The sequence below is a fragment of the Malaya genurostris genome, chromosome 2, assembly GCF_030247185.1.
Source record: "Malaya genurostris strain Urasoe2022 chromosome 2, Malgen_1.1, whole genome shotgun sequence".
NCBI lineage: Eukaryota > Metazoa > Arthropoda > Insecta > Diptera > Culicidae > Malaya > Malaya genurostris.
In genome coordinates, this window is record NC_080571.1 from 200,164,551 (window position 1) to 200,181,919 (window position 17,369).

General features: G+C 39.8%; 1 protein-coding gene across 1 annotated transcript in view; it reads right to left on the bottom strand.

Annotated features, from left to right (window-relative positions):
- Positions 1–8,384: 8,384 nt before the first annotated feature.
- Positions 8,385–17,369, bottom strand: part of LOC131427009 (ralBP1-associated Eps domain-containing protein 2) — a 37,813-nt gene continuing 28,828 nt past the window's right edge. Inside the window, exon 6 of the mRNA XM_058589873.1 lies at positions 8,385–10,098. Within this exon, the coding sequence (XP_058445856.1) occupies positions 9,547–10,098 (552 nt within the window). The 3' untranslated portion in view covers positions 8,385–9,546. The remainder of the gene's footprint in view (positions 10,099–17,369) is intronic.

The following is a 17,369-nucleotide window of genomic DNA, read 5'->3' on the forward strand; positions in this document are numbered from 1 at the left end:
ACCGCAGCTCGGCTGCTCGGCCATCCATGGAAGTTGTCTATCAATGTCAACTTCCCTTTCTGAGCATCCTAGATAGCCGTGTGGTATCGGTTGCGGTTTCCCAACTGGCTAAGAATAATGCTACGGTCCACCTGTACCGGTGGTATAAGTCCACCAAACAGGTAAGCTGTGTGGCATCCGGCGGAATTATTTTCTACCAAGAATTGATCCACTGGTTCTCTGTTCCATGTCGTAAAAGGCCACAAAAATAGGAACTCCTAAGTTAAGGTGTATTTCCGTGCCGAGGACTGGATGGCTGCAGGAGGTTAAACAATGCAGTCGTGAACGGAATATCTTGGGTTTTTCCCTTACTGGATACACGCAATGCTTAGCAATCGACTTCTTCGTTCATCGCTTCGGCAAGCAGAGATTACGAAGCTAAGTGTCTGTGTGTGTCCTCAAGGTGGTGTACTATCCCCACTTTTATGGAACCTAGTCGCTGATGGTTTGGTAAGGAAACTTTAACTCCTTGGTGGAATGCTGAACTTGCTAGACTAAGGAAACTATGCAGAAGAGCTTGGAACCACCGACGCAGAGATGGGTCGGAGGCATTCGTGTTGGCTCGAAGGGCTTACAAAAATGCTCTTCGATCGTCTGAGCGAAGTGGTTGGAAAAGCCTCTGCACAAATGTCTCTAGTCTCAACGAGGCTAGCAGATTAAATAAGTTACTTTCGAAGTCTAAGGACTTTAATGTCAGTTTCTTAAGAACTTCAGATGGTGAACACTTGTCTGATGAAAGTGATGTACTTCACTGCCTCTTTAACACTCACTTTCCAGGATGTATGGATCCATCACCGACAGCTCTTCCCGAGACTTTTTCAGGTAGTTACGATTCTTGGGCCCTTGCTCGAAGCGTTGTGACGATTGAATCGGTCAAATGGGCAGTTGAGAGTTTTGCTCCGTACAAATCTCCTGGAAAGGATGGAGTTTTCCCAGTGTTACTGCAGAAAGGGTATGAACATTTCAAACATGTTTTGAAGAAAATACTTACTTTTAGTCTTGCGACAGGATATATTCCAAGAGCCTGGCAGGAAATAATTGTCAAATTTATTCCCAAAGGCGGTCGCGACACTTATGAGGAAGCGAAGAGTTTCAGGCCTATCAGTCTTAGCTCATTTCTTCTTAAAACAGTGAAACGCATAGTCGATCACTATATCAGGAATGTTAGTCTGGGCGTGCAACCGCTACATGGAATGCAAAATGCTTACCAGCGTGGAAAGTCCACTACAACCCTGTTACATGATGTTGTGTACAACATTGAAAAAGCTTTCTCACAAAAGCAATCTTGCTTGGGAGTTTTCCTAGATATTGAAGGTGCCTTTGATAACGTGTCTTTCAATTCAATTCTGGAAGCAGCCCGTGGTCATGGCATACCTTCAAGTATCACAAATTGGATACACGCAATGCTTAGCAATCGACTTCTTTGTTCATCGCTTCGGCAAGCAGAGATTAGAAAGCTGAGTGTCTGTGGATGTCCTCAAGGTGGTGTACTATCCCCACTTTTATGGAACCTAGTCGCTGATGGTTTGTTAAGGAAACTTAATAACCTTGGATTTCCGACTTATGGTTTTGCCGACGATTATCATATATTGATGACCGGTATAAGCATTAACACTCTCTTTGATTTAATGCAGCAAGCCCTGCGATCTGTTGAACAATGGTGTTATCAGGTTGGATTGTCTGTAAATCCGGGCAAAACATCAATGGTTCTTTTCACTCATCGTAGAATAATCACAGGAGCTCGTCCGTTACAGTTCTTCGGTTCAGAGGTCACTGTGGTCGATCAAGTTAAATACGTCGGGGTTATTCTTGACTCAAAACTGAATTGGTCTGCTCACATTGACTTCAGGATTAAGAGAGCTTGTATGGCTTTCGGCCAATGCAGACGAGCTTTTGGAAAATCATGGGGACTCAAACCCAGATATATTCATTGGATCTACACAACTATTGTTAGACCAATTTTAGCATATGGTTGTCTTGTATGGTGGCAGAAAGGAGAAGTCGCGACAGTTCAGTCAAAGCTAAATCATCTCCAAAGGATGGTCCTAATGGCGATGACAGGAGCATTCACGACAACTCCTACTGCTGCTCTAGAGGCGCTACTGTGCATTAAACCACTACATGTGTTCCTAAAACAAGAAGCATTATCTTGTGCATACCGTCTTAAGGTTACAGGGCTTTGGAACAGTAACCCATTAGATTATGCTACCAGCCACACTCGCTTGTGGTCTCAAATGGTTACATGGGATGAGTATTTACTCGCTCCTAGTGACCTAACTCTCACATGCAGTTTTCCTTTCAAAACATTCCATGTGAGCTATCCTCTTCGTGAGGAATGGTTGTCTGGTTGTCTGGAACGACAACTTGATGAACACATAGTTTGTTATACGGACGGTTCTCTGTTGAATGGTCGTGCAGGTGCTGGTGTCTACTGTCGTGAAATGAGGCTGGAGCAGTCTCATTCACTTGGTAGATACTGTAATGTGTTCCAAGCAGAAATCTACGCGATTCTGTGTGGAGTACAATCGGCACTTCAGCAGAGGATCTGTGGTAAACGAATTTATTTTTGTTCCGACAGTCAGGCAGCCTTAAAAGCACTCAGTTCGAATGACTCACGGTCGAATCTAGTGATCGCATGTCGAACTCAAATTGAAGACCTCAGCATTTCAAATGCTGTTTACTTCTTATGGGTACCCGGCCATTCTAGTATTACTGGAAATGAATGGGCTGATGAGTTGGCTAGAGCTGGTGCAACGAATGATTTCGTTGGTCCTGAACCAGCTTTACCACTTTCAACTAGTTGGATAAAGCACAAGATTCGTTCTTGGGCTGCATCCAAACATGCCAGCTACTGGCGCAGCTTGCAAACTTGCGCTCAGACAAAAGCATTTCTACCAGATTTAAATCTGAAAATGTCAAAGTGTCTACTGCATTTCTCCAAGCAACATTGCAGTATTCTGGTCAGAGCTCTGACTGGACATTGCAAACTCAATTATCACATGGCTACTATTCAACGTGCTGAGTATTATTCGTGTGATTTGTGTGAATGCGATTATGGTACTTCATATCATTTGATATGTAACTGTCCCGCATTGACGCAGCTACGTATCCGGGTTTTTGGTTCTCCATACATGGTTGAGTCTGTGTATGCGGAGCTAAAATTGAAGGATATTCTCTCGTTTCTCACCCAATGTGGTAAGGAGCTATAGTCAGAAGGGTTCATCGTTCTTCCTGGAGTGAATGAATTCCTTCTGTATTCACCTTAAATAGGGTTTAGCAGATTGTTTGGCATCCTTTAGGGGGTGCCGAATTTACTTCTGCTCGTACATACTGCGAATCGTTCTGCATTCTTCCGGGAGTGCAGAATGGTGTCGCTTTTGTAAGATCTCTAAATCCTCTCGAGGGTTGGAGGTTTTATTAACAGCAGACTGTTCGGGACCTCGTAGAGGTTCAGAATTTACTTCTGCTTCCACTAAATGTGATCCTCAGCAGATTGTTCGGCATCCATTAGGGGTGCAGAATTTACTTCTGCTTTTATGTGTTTTTGTGTCGTCAATTTTTCCCATCCTCCTAGTCCAACCCTTACCATTTCCTTTCAATCCTTCCCTCTTATATATCGGGAAAATGATGCTAAAAACAAATTGATGGCAAGGCACAAATCTCCAAATATCAAGGGGAACGTGCCATTTGAGCCAATTTGTTCTGATTCCTGATTCCTGATCCCCACTTTTATGGAACCTAGTCGCTGATGGTTTGGTAAGGAAACTTAATAACGTTGGATTTCCGACTTATGGTATTACCGACGATTATCATATATTGATGACCGGTATAAGCATTACCATTCTCTTTGATTTAATGCAGCAAGCCCTGCGATCTGTTCAACTATGGTGTTGTCAGGTTGGATTATCTGTAAATCCGGGCAAACATCAATGGTGCTTTTCACTCATCGTGGGATAATCACAGGAGCTAGTCCGTTACAGTTCTTCGGTTCGGAGGTCGCTGTGGTTGATCAAGTTAAATACGTCGGGGTTTTACATTCATTGGATCTACACAACTATCGTTTTAGCATACAGATGTCTTGTATGGTGGCAGAAAGGAGAAGTTGCGGCAGTTCAGTCAAAGCTGAGTCATCTCCATAGGATTGTCCCAATAACGATGGCGGGAGCATTCACGACAACTCCTATTGCTGCTCTAGAGGCGCTATTGTCAATTAAACCACTACATGTGTTCCTAAAACAAGAAGCTTTATCTAGTGCATACCGTCTTAAGGTTACAGGGCTTTGGAACAGTAACCCTATAGATTGAGCTACTATCCACACTCGCTTGTGGTCTCAAATGGTTACCTGAGATGAGTATTTACTAGCTCCTAGTGACCTAACTCTGACATGCAGTTTTCCTTTCAAAACATTCAATGTGAGCTATCCTCTTCGTGAGGAATGGTTGACTGGTTATTTGGAACGACAACTTGATGAACACATAGTTTCTTATACGGACGGTTCTCTGTTGAATGCTCGTGCTGGTGTCGACTGTCGTGAAATGAGGCTAGAGCAGTCTCATTCACTTGGTAGATACTGTACTGTGTTCCAAGCAGAAATCTACGCGATTCTGTGTGGAATACAATCGGCACTTCAGCGGTGGATCTGTGGTGAACGAATTTTTTTTTTGTTCCGACAGTCAGGCAGCCTTAAAAGCACTCAGTTCGAATGATTCACGGTCGAATCTAGTGATCGCATGTCGAACTCAAATTGAAGACCTTAGCATCTCAAATGCTGTTTACCTCGTAGAGGTTCAGAATTTACTTCTGTTTCCACTAAATGTGATCCCCAGCAGATTGTTCAGCATCCCTTAGGGGTGCAGAATTTTCTTCTGCTTTTTTGTGTTTTTGTGTCGTCATTTTTCCCCATCCTCCTAGTCCAAACCTTACCATTTCCCTTCAATCCTTCCCTCGGGAATATGATGTTAAAAACAAATTGATGGCAAGGCACAAATCTCCAAATATCAAGGGGAACGTGCCATTTTAGCCAATTTGTTCTGATTCTTGATTTGACGTAAAGTCGCCATTACTAAGAGAAGGCAACAATCGATTATAAATATACTCTGCTACCCAGGTGTAGAGCGAGAAAACTAGTGTTTGTTGTCTGATGAACAGAGAAGATGTTTGGATATGAGGTACAGGTCGTGAGGCGGCTAGGATTTAGATCATTGCTCGATGTATGCTTACCGACACGGTGCTGTTGTAGAATTGTGTCTACCACAGCTCAGGGTGGCGGGAATGGTAACACGCGTATGCAATGTTGGTATAAGAACGCAGGTTCGAGTCCTCCCTCTGAGCGTATCTTTTTTCAAAAAATCATCTTTTCTGTCAGTTCCTCATTCATTTGGCTTCTTCAACATATGTTTCCACTCAGTCATTGTAGTACTTGCATAAATAGAGATTTTCGGATGTGGTTTTCTTAGTATTTTGGATGTGGATTATTACTTTGCGTTGAGATGATTTAGTACGAATACAACACTTAGCATTGATTTCCTTGTTGGTGTAGTTTTCTTTTGAAGAAATCTTTTGGTAAACATAAGAAATAAATTATATACTAAGGCCGGTATAACGTAATGGGTAAGTCGATGCATTACATGCTACCCGCTTGGGTTCGCTTCCATACCCCTACTTATCAGAAAGTTTTAGAAATCAAAGGCAATAAACTACGGAAATTTGAAAAATGTAAATTTTGTGCGAATTAGTTTAGGGTAGTTAGTTCTCTTATTAATAAAACAAACGATTTTGTAATTTCTGGAGGAAGATAGACTTTTCATTAAGATATTAGGTAACCAGGGGCACATTACGGATAAGTGATATATTTTGATTATTTTTCTAGCTTCCAGAAATTGGCACACGTTTTCAGAATGATAAACAATTTGTTTTGCATGGATAGAGAGACCAGTTCGACTCAAGATTGATTTTTAAAAATGTTTTTTTTGCTTGCGTTTTCTTAAAGTTATGGTAATTCGGAAACTGTTAATTTTACACTAATGGTGGTCAGGAAAAAGTTTGGTATCGATTGGGCATTCCAGAAAAATATTCACAGAAAAAAGTTAAATACTTTATAAAGAATTAGAAATACAAGTGCAAAACTAAAATAAAAAAAAACGTCTCTTTATTAGTTTTAACTCTCCGTCTGACTGATGGGTCCAGCCAGACCTTTTTCGTTGTTTACCATCAATTTTACATATTTATAATACATAAATAAATGAATATTAATAATGCATACATGAATACATTTCTAATTTACACCGAAATTTAAAATAACCTTATTTCAAACCTTAACTTAAAGTCCTCATTCGATGCAAATTTGATGTTCGAAATAAAGATCCACAGCTTCAAACCAGAGAGCCACAGGAGGTTCGCGAGCCGCAGGTTGCTACCCTGGAGGATAGGAATTGAAAATTTACACTGGAAATATTGACATCATATAACAAGTAGTGCTCAAGCTGCATGCGAGTGGTCTCTATCGCCGAACACTTCTCTCGTGTTTTTGGGAAATAGCGGAACCAATTTGCCTACAGATGCTCCGAAAACACTAAATGTGTTCAGTTCAGCCATAAAAATCACTGTCTAAAGCTTGTATTTGATGCGGTGCCTCCAAATGTCATCAAACTTCAGCGGGATACTACCATTTGTTTTGTTTGACAGTCGGAATATTTGTGTTCGTATATGATATCTAACACGTATGAAAAAATTAACGATTTTGTTTTCTCATAAAACATTATTTTTTGAAATACAAAACGAAGGAAGCTAAAGAAAAGCTGATTGAATATTATCGAAGACATCATATTCACCCCGATTTTGAATTCCGTTCGTATCGGATTATTCGGATTTTGCATTCTGTATCTCGATCGAGTTGGAGTTCTCCATACAAAAGCATCACTCGATCGAATTACAGAATGCAAGTTTTCACATTCAATCGAAGTAATCCGATTCGATCGAAATACAGAATAGAGGTGATTACCAAGTTATTCACTTCTCACATTTTACGATCAAATCATAGTCGAGTCCGGCTCAAAATTCGTACGCATATGCATGTCATGGCCGAAACTCCCCTGCCAATGAAGTTCGATAAGGTTACCCAAAACCATAATAAATAAAATACATAAAATGCGTCCGACAGGATAGAGAAAGTGCACGAGCTATCAAATACCACAAGAATTAGTACTGATTCCTTAATTGGACGAGATTCAGCAGATGCAAAAAATTATCCTGCCGCTCATGTTGACTCCGTACCAAAAATCATTTCACTTGGTTTTCACCGTGTAGTGATACTCGTAATAAGGGCCTATATGATTTCTTTTCGAACGAAATCAACCATTAACCTCTCCCAACCGTATCAAATCTGTTCGAATTAGTAACCAATTCCTGGCATAAGGCAGCTAATTTTACTGTTATGCACTGACTAACCTAAAACGAAACGTAAATAAACCTAAAGTTTGGATCGTCTCGATTACGAAATATATATAAAAGGCATCATATTGGCCCTTATTACCGGTATCACTACACGGTGAAAACCAAGTGAAGTGATTGTGACCCTTATTATCAGTATCACTTCACGGTGAAAATCGAGTGAAGTGAATGTAAATCTTTATTACGGAAGTCGCTTCAGAGACAAAAGTAATTACTTGGATGCACTAGATGTCATTATGAACATCACATCACCAACATTTTGTTGAAAAAATAAGTTTTTTCCTCTACAGTGATCACTTCACTATGCGTGATACTGGTAATAGGTTAAATCAAGTGAAGTGACATGTAAGTGAAGTGAATGCGAAAGTGGAAGTGAGAACGGTAATAAGGGCCATTAACAAGATATCCATCTCTCACATTTCACGAACAAATCATTGGCAACATCCATTTTTGCGAGGTAGTAGGTGAGACAAATGTCAAATTCGTGCGCACGAAAGTAGTAGCACGGCGCACCCATACAATTGACCTGATATGTTCAATGTGATGTCATGTGATGGCGTTGCTGAACTGAAGATTGATTTCGCTTCAAGTTGGCAGGGTCTGCATATGTGCAAGTGTGCGCAGTACAGCTCAATTAGAAATCTCATACGATCAATCTCTGGGTTCAATTCTTTACAATGTACGAAGAGTAAATTGACTGTCACTCCCATCGGCCAATCGGGGGTACGCGTCCTAAGGCTCATCATCAATATCAAAAAGGGAATTTAAGTAAAAATTGTTTGGGTGATCAAGCAAATCTAACCTCGTTTTCATCGGACAATAATGTTGAAGCATTTACATACAGAAACCTAAAGAAAAGGCTTTCTCGGAATGTACGATTAACTAAACTTGATCCTCCACAAATTTGCTTACCATATATTTTCTGACAACGTTTGTAAACAGATTATTTTACATTCATCATTCCAGCTTACGGTGATAGGCAATCCAGTTGCAAAAGATTCTTCATAATACTTAAACTACCGACTGCACTACGTTCCAGGATTTATTATATCAAATCTTTTATAGTCTTTTTTCAATAGATTTTCACAGAAGACAAAACTGTAGGATGATAACCGCTAATTAGTACACATTTTCCTTCGTTTGACTACTTCATCTTCGAATTGATACTTGGCTGCTCACTCAGTGGATAGCTTTCTCTTCAAACATTTCATCAGTGTGACAAAGAAATGATTTGCCTTCGGTTGTTTGTACGTATCATACGTTGTTGCTCGTTTTAGAACTAGAATATTTCTCGTTCATTCGTTCCTAAACATAATACTTTGTTCACAATTACTCAAAAGTTTGAGTGTAGTTTTTTATTTAAAAATAGGTTTAAATAGTTTATACATCTTTATAAAAATAAGTATCTCTGTTTTATTTGTTATGCTCATTAAACAACCTCTCTATCAACACTTTTGAAATATTTCCGTTTGTCGAATCGCTTTCGATTCCTTGCAATCAACGTAGTTTAAACTTTCAGCTGCTACTGTGAGTGTATATATTTCGTGTTGTACAACTAGGTCAATCAATTATTTCGTATCAGATTAAAAAATTAGATTTTCGAGCACACTTAGTAATTGTTCTCTTCAGTTGGTTTAGTACCTGTATAAAATATAGAATCATAATTTTTAATATACATTTTCTTAAAATAATCGGATAGAAAACAACTACTTTCACAAAGAAAAAAACAAGTTTTCAACGAGTCCTATTCTGTTTTTGTTTTCAATGCAATGAATCAGTGCTCCTTCGATAGATGTTTGAAATATTACGTTGAATTCTTTGCGTTGATTAATTCTTAAAATTCTGCGGGAAGTACCTACAAAGTTCGTTAACAACGCTTAAAATGTTTATTTTGTTTGATTGGTTCTCTACTAAGCGGGGGTGTTCTTTAATAAGGAAAGGCTTTATTTGCAGCAGCGTATTTGAATCAAAGACAAATTCAAAATCCCCATTGTGGTAGTACATGAATCATTCACATTCGGCTTATATTTAAAAGTCAACAATTATACGTGATAATCTCATGCAATGTGATTGCGAAGTCCAATGACTGTTCCAGTTTGCCCGTCATTAGCGACAATCATTGCACTCGCGCCTAAATGTTGTTCCTGCAGATCAATTTTAATCTTAATATCTTCTCGTTTCTGTTGAATTTGCAGCAATTCCTCGCTTAAATCGCCACATATCCGAAGCAGAAGCACATTCTGTTCCTTTAGATGCCGCAGTACATCAGTACCGTTAGAAGATTCGTTACTTTTGAAGCGCACTTGGCGCAGATTGTCACTTAATGTCGAAATACGTTTCTCGTTCTCCTGTGAAGAGGATTCAACGCTTCGCGAGGACACCAGTGGTGGCGGTGGATGTGGAGGTGACTGGGATCCTCGAGAATGCTGCTGCTGTGGTTTGCGGTACACCTCAAAGGCGCTATTGCGAGATGTTGTCTGGAGTGAGGGTGGACCGGTGATCAGTGAATTCGTAACGTTTCCCCGGGCAGCCGCTGCGTGATGACTGGCAGTAGTCATGTTTCCACTGGCGTCCAGAAGTATCGTGGTAACATTGTTTTCGGCAGTTACCTGACAGATAATCGAATTAGTATTCAGTACAATCATAAGTTTTGTATAATTTTGTCAGTGAATGTATTTTATACCTATACTACCGGAAACTAAATCGTTTGTAAATGTGTTAATATGATTTAAAAATAACGTTTTTTTTAAATTAAAAGTCTAAAGGCCGACTAAAAGTAAAGTGGAACGCACAAAAATACCCAAAAATTTCCGTTGATAATTGCTTAGCAGCACTTCTATTCAATCTTCAAAATTACAGAATTAGATGGTTACAATTTTTCCAGTTCGAACGAAATCTCGAATCTTTCTTTTGATAGAATCCATCAGCGACCGTACACGGGCACGGAATCCACGCATTTGTTCCATTTTGCTCGCAATTGCTTGATGTTCTTGAATTGCTCGCCGCTTCGTCGAAGTCTCTGCTTTGAAATTGCCCAGATCGCACCAAAAGATGACTTTGCTCCTATACATGCGAATAAACGGCAATGTTCGCATTTTCAAGAGTTTTTCAATGAAAGAATGTCGAGGATCTGACAAATGGTTCCATTTTCAGGCCACAACTGCGAATCGCTTGCCAAATCATGGCCTACATGGATATTCCGTTGGTGTTGTAGCTTTTGGGCATATCTGGCATCAAAAGACCAAGATTGGCTTTAACAGGGCTACCCCGTTTGGCATAGTGCCATTTAGCATAATGGCTATCTGGCGTCCGGAAATTTATCCAAATGCAGCCTTGCCATATTATTGAGATATGTTTTTGATCAAACTAAAATTTCATAATGGATACTCAATTCAAGTCGAAACTTGTCAGCATGTATTGAATGCTTGAAAGTATCGAATTTGGGTCGCCAGAAAGATTTCCCCAATGAGCCTAGTCCTGCATGAAAGGTATCGACTTGACCCATCACGAAATACCCATTCCCCAGATGAGAAAGTTTTTGCTAACTATTTTATATTTGCCATTGATGCTTCCAATGTTTAGGCATTGAAAAACGTAATGTTGTGTATTTAAACGTAATTTAAACATAGGTGAAGCCACACTTGTTTGTCAAATTTAATGAACGAGTAACACATATACTTCAGATCATCATGCTGCCTAGTACAATTTGTTATTTCGCCCCGGTTTTGAAGCTGCAGACAGAGTGGAAGCCGAGCTTGGCGCTGACCAACGCGGGAAATGTTCTTACAGCAAAGGGTCCCTGTCAGAGTGAAAGCTTGTACTCTGACAGTGTCCCTTTGATTTGCTGCTAGTATCATTCCCGCTTTTGGTCTGTATGCAGCCTAACGCTTTTCAACGCTATTAGGAATCAGCACTAATTGGTTCAAGTGGCACGTTCCCCTAAATATTTGGAGATTTGTGCCAGCCTAACGCTCTTCAACGTTACGCTCCGTAGCTGACGATTCCTGGTTCCAGTTTTCCATAGGTCCCCTGATTCCTTTCCACACTCAGAGTTTTTTTTAGCACTCGTGAAACTATTGTTTTCAGTATGTACAGCCCTTTAGCTTGTGCACAATATTGTGCCCTTTAGTTTGTGCACAATATTTTTTCTTCCTTCGAGTTCCATTTGGCGTTATTTCAGAACGCAGTCGACTACTTTGATTAACTTTTCATCAGCTGTTCTCTATCTATCTATATCTATATCTATCTATCTTTTCTATATATAAAATAATAGCGAAAAAAGTGTGCGTTGCTAATGTTCTCTGGTATGCGTGGGTCGATCTTCAAATGATTTTTTTTGTTCGAAAGGTGACGTTTATGCGGAGGTTTTAGGCTATAGTACATAAGGAAAATCCTTCGGGAAAGTAGAGAAAAACTAGAAAATTGGTTCGTTTAGAAATGGAAGTTTTCCACTCAATGCATGCTAGATCTCCGATGATTGTTCGGCGCGTATCGAGTTATGCAATGTTGCTGCCCGCTGGAGAGCAAAATATGAATACTAGATTATTGATAAAATCGTTTGGCGCCAAACTAGCTGATTTATATACAAATTTTACTGAGCCTACTTGATTCACGTGTTTCTTTATTTCGACCCACATGTTCAATTAAGTATGGGCACGAAATGCACAGCATACAGGTTTCCATTTTTCAATATGTATAATTTGTGTACAATGCCGTCAATTGAAATTATAGACCGACTGTAAGAAAATAAAGTCATTGACGAGAGCACGTTATTTTATGATTCGTTGTTTTCTTTAAATTTAAAATGTGAATCTCTACCTTTACGATGGATGTAATTATTGCTACCACAATGCGCTGAACTTTCATCCAGAGACAACAAGATTGAAGTGTTCAATGGAGTAATTCCGTTTAAATTCGAAGGATGTTTTTTTTGGTTTGTTTTTGGCCTAAGTTTTACATAAGCATTACCACTGCTCGAAAAGTAAAATTTTGCATCACAAGTTGGGGTCAGTTATAGTCATACTTCTTGAATTTCATTTGATGAACCCAAACACAACTGTTACAAAAAGTACATTCGATTGATAAATGAAATAAATTTGGAGTAAAATGCGAATATAATTTGGTAGAGTAACGGCAACTTTGTTCATCTCAATATGCAAAAACTAATTGTCAAAGTGAGATCCGATATCTCTGTTCGATAGATGGACTTTAAGGGTAAATTGAAAATATATGCATTCGTTTCGAGTTTTCACGTCGCTATAATAGTAGTGTTGAACAATTTTCGAACTATTCTGTCTGTGGTATTGCTTCTTAGAATCGAAACAAAGATGTTGTATCCGATTTTATCACAATTCATTGATTCAATGAAAGTCGAGCAATCGGTAAAATAATATGGCGACTCTACTATTGAGATGACTATTTGTACAAAAGGTTTAAGATCATAATCGCAGTTACAAGTGTGCGAAACTCATTTCAAATATCGCTTAATTGGATCGAGTACTTTCAGGCAAATACATTTATTGCAAATCCATTCACCTTCAGCATCAATAATAGATACTTGATACCTTTGGAGATTTTGTGCGTATTTTTCCCAAAATGACCACCAAATTTTAGAGATTGTTTCAAATTTCAAGTACGGATATTCATTTGAGCCCAAACGTCATTTGACCCAGATACAATCCAAATTATATCAACCCGTTCGAGACGTCTTTGGGCCTATTTTCTCTAAACATCGGTTTTTGCAGAGTTCGAAATTTCAATTTATTATGTGGCTATAAACAGCTCCGTACAGCATACTCTAACCAACACTTCTGTCGCTTTTACGGACATCATCGAACGGTATTTGAGAATCATCAAGTTGACATTTTTTTCCTCTATGAAACGATTCATCAACTTTCTCACAAACTGAAAGGTTTCTGCGATCGAATTGAAAATAATTGTTGGTTCATTTTATCATTCAACTTCATTGATCACGAACAATCATGGCCACATTCTTCTGAAACCATCTTTCACATAGGTCGTTTGATTATTTTGATTTTGTGAGTTTAGTGAGTGCTCCTAAACAGCTGTAGATGCAGAAATAAGGGGAACAAGTGCCAAACGCAAAAAAAAAACAAATGTGTAAGGTACAGGAACAGGTGCAGAAAGTACAGGAACGCGTACAGACATGAAAGAAACAAATATTGAAAATACTAGAACAAGTGCAGAGAGGACAGGAACATGTTGTAGAGAAAACACTGGCACAAACAGAGAGTGCTGAAACAGGTGTAGAAACTGATACATACAATTCAGAATCAAGAGCAGGAAGTACAGGAACAGGTTCAGAAGGTGTAACAATAAATACAGAAAGTACAGAAGCAGATGCAGAAAAAAAGTTCAAAGTTAAAAGGTTAATGGCAAATGTTATCGAGGGACCAATTCCAATGACTCCCACTGATATGTCATTTAAATTTATTTTCCTATTCGTTTAGCTTTTATGTTACCGCCAATAAAGCACAAGGGTAATCGTAAGGAGTTTGTGTCATGAAGTTTGAGTTTTTACATGGAAAATTGTTGTTTACCAAAAATGGAGAAAGCAAAAATGTTTTTTATCGCAGAACAGTTATTCTCAACCTGTGGCTTCGTCTTTTTGACAATAACCATTTATTTATTTATTTATTTATTTAGGTAGAATCAACAGACACAATATGGTCCTAATGATAATTTCTAGTAATATATAAAAAATTTCCAAGTATCCTACTGCGTGATAGATTGAAGTCAAATCCTGATGAAACGCGGTTGAATGATCTCTGCAAGTCAATAATAGCATTGTTAGCACCGTAGTTAGTTCGTCGTAAAGGAAGTCGAAGAAATGCACTGTTGCGAAAAGCCCGGGGTCGGACGTTGATATTAATTTCGCGGAGCAAAGCAGGGCAGTCAATCCTATCGGTCAGAACATCTGCTATCAATAAAGCAAGTGCAACATCTCGACGAACTTGTAGTGTATCGAGACCGATTAATAACCTGCGACTTTCGTAGCTTGGTAGTTGGTGAGGATTGTTCCACGGTAAGCACCGTAGGGCGAAGCGAATGAATCTGCGTTGTATCGATTCGATTCTATGAGCTCCGTTTATGTAGTGAGGGTTCCAAACGACAGAACAGTACTCCAAGGATGAACGAACAAGCGAGCAAGACAGAGATTTTAAACAGTGCACGTCTGTAAAATGTCTAGCCATCCTCATTACAAATCCTAGGTTGCGAGAAGCTTTAGAAACGATATAGCTGATGTGTTGCTTGAATGTCAGTTGCTCATCGAGAACACCAAGGTCTTTAACACACGTCGTTCTGACTATCGGCGATCCTTCCAGAAAGTAATCAAAATGAAATGGCTCTTTCTTCTTCGAGAACGTAATGGTCGAGCATTTGTCAGGATTCAATTTCATACGGTTTACTTTACACCACTCGGCGAAGCTCAACAACTGTCGTTGAAGAAAACCTGCATCTTCTGGGCTTCGAATGTAATAGTAGATCTTAACGTCATCGGCAAACGATAGACGAGGGCCCTCTAGAGTAAAGTTGACGTCGTTGAAGGACAGTAAAAATATTAAAGGCCCGAGATGACTACCCTGCGGAATTCCGGACGAAGCGATAAACTCATTGGAAACGTGATCGTCGATTTTCACTGCTAAACGACGATCTACAAGATATGACTGCAGCCACCGAAGGATGTTAGAGCCGAATCCAAGTCTTTCCAATTTAGCAATTGTTATATTGTGATTTATTATATCAAAGGCAGCAGAGAGATCGGTGTAAATAGCGTCTGTTTGTAAGCCTTTTGACATACCATCAGTCACGTAGCACATGAATGACAATAGGTTCGTGGTTGTGGAGCGCTTGGGCATAAAACCATGTTGAGTGTCAACAATATATTGCTTGCAGTGGTTGAAAATCGGTGCCAGAATAACCTTTTCAAACAGTTTAGGAACTGCACTAAGCGATGTGATGCCACGGTAATTGTTCACGTCGTTTTTGTCACCTTTCTTATACACTGGGAACATAAAAGAAGATTTCCATAATTTGGGAAAAACTTCTTTAGAGAGTGACATCCGAAATAGTCGACAAAGGGGAGCAATTACACCAGTCGAGCAATTTTTCAATATAACTGCCGGTAAGCCGTCAGGGCCAGAGGAGGTAGACGACTTCATGCAAGCGATTGCCGTCCGAATCGAATCCTCGTCAATATGAATGAGATTCAAAGAATTATTAGATTCTGGAACGTTGAGCGCGGCGAGTGTAATTTGTTGCGGGTTTAAGGTTTCGTTTGTAAAGGCACGAGAAAATTTTTCCGAAAAAAGCTGGCAGATTTCCCGCTTACACGAACCAGTAAACTCTCCAAACTTCATTATAGAAGGTAACTCAGACTCCTTCCTTTGCTCGTTCACGTGTTTCCAAAAAGACTTCGGATTGGATTTCAATTTCCGTTGTACATTTTTCAAGTAGTTGACATGACAACGCTTGACAGTTTTCTTATATAATTGATTGATCTGGACATATTGATTACGCAGTGTGTATCCTCCATGTTTTGAATACCGTTTTAGGGCGGCTCTTTTAGTCGTTTTCAGTTGTCTCACTACGGTGGTCTGCCATGGTGGATGCAGGGAAAGCCGTTTGGATCGTTTTGGTACAAAGAAGTCAATCGCGTAGCTCATGACGTTAGAGAACGTTTGTACAGCAGCGTTGACATCATCATTGTCGAGAATTTCCTCCCAGTCAATATGTATTAGAAAGTCGGTCATTTTAGTGTAGTCAGCTTTATTAAAATTATAGCTGATGATGTCGGTCGTGTTGTAGCCATCTGGTGGAAGATTAGAGTTGAGCACAATATGAAGTGGCGGGTGATGTCGAACAGATTTGACCAAAGGAAACGGTGAGGCACTAATTATAGGTGCAACATCTGCTCTGCTCGAGAAGCATAGATCCAGCATTCGGTCGTTTTCGTTGGTAACAGGATTCGATTGGCGAAGTAAGTTCACACTATAACCGTCGAGCAAGGTCGTAATGCCAACATGGAATGTTGAAAGCGTCGGATCAGCGAAAAAGAATCCACTGGAAGTTTCTTGCCATTTGATTCCGGGAAAATTGAAGTCTCCAACGATTAAAATTTCGTCGATTGGACGCGCGTGAGTTGAAAAAATTTCATGAAGGGACTCTAAGTGAGCATTGATTAGAGCAAGATCGCGACATCGATCAGGTGGAAGATACACTACGCAGAGGAAGAGTGTGAACTCGGCGAGCTTGACACTGATCCACAATTGCTCGACACGACTACCAGGCGTAGATTCGATCAACTGCGCTTCGAAACGTCTATGTACCGCAACGAGCACTCCGCCTCCGATAGATTTGGGACTGTTAAGAGTACTGCGATCGGTTCGAAAAACTTCGTAACTGGCACCAAACCCCTGGACAGACAGCGTGTTTTCTCGGAGCCAAGTTTCGGTAAGAGCGATAATGTCAAAACAATCGTCTGAACTTGCTAACAAATACTCGTCGACACATGAGTTCATACCACCGACGTTTTGGTAGTAAATCTGCAGATTGGAGTTACTTGATCGGACTTGCGATGGAAGGCTGGAAACTGGGATCGGATCAGTGCTAGAACCGTTCAATGCAGATGAGTACTTGCCATTTGTGGTGGTTTGGTAGACCCCCTTTTCGTTTCCGCACACAGGACCATTAAAATAGATTGAAAGTAGTTTTGATTTATTTAAATCCGATCTTATATTATTGCGCTACGAAGTGTGCAGGGGTCCGCTAGTACAAGTATAAACAAACCACTGTCAAAAATATTCGATTTCCAACACTACCCGTACGGCCTTTTGGCTACCTGGGCAGCCATGGCCAC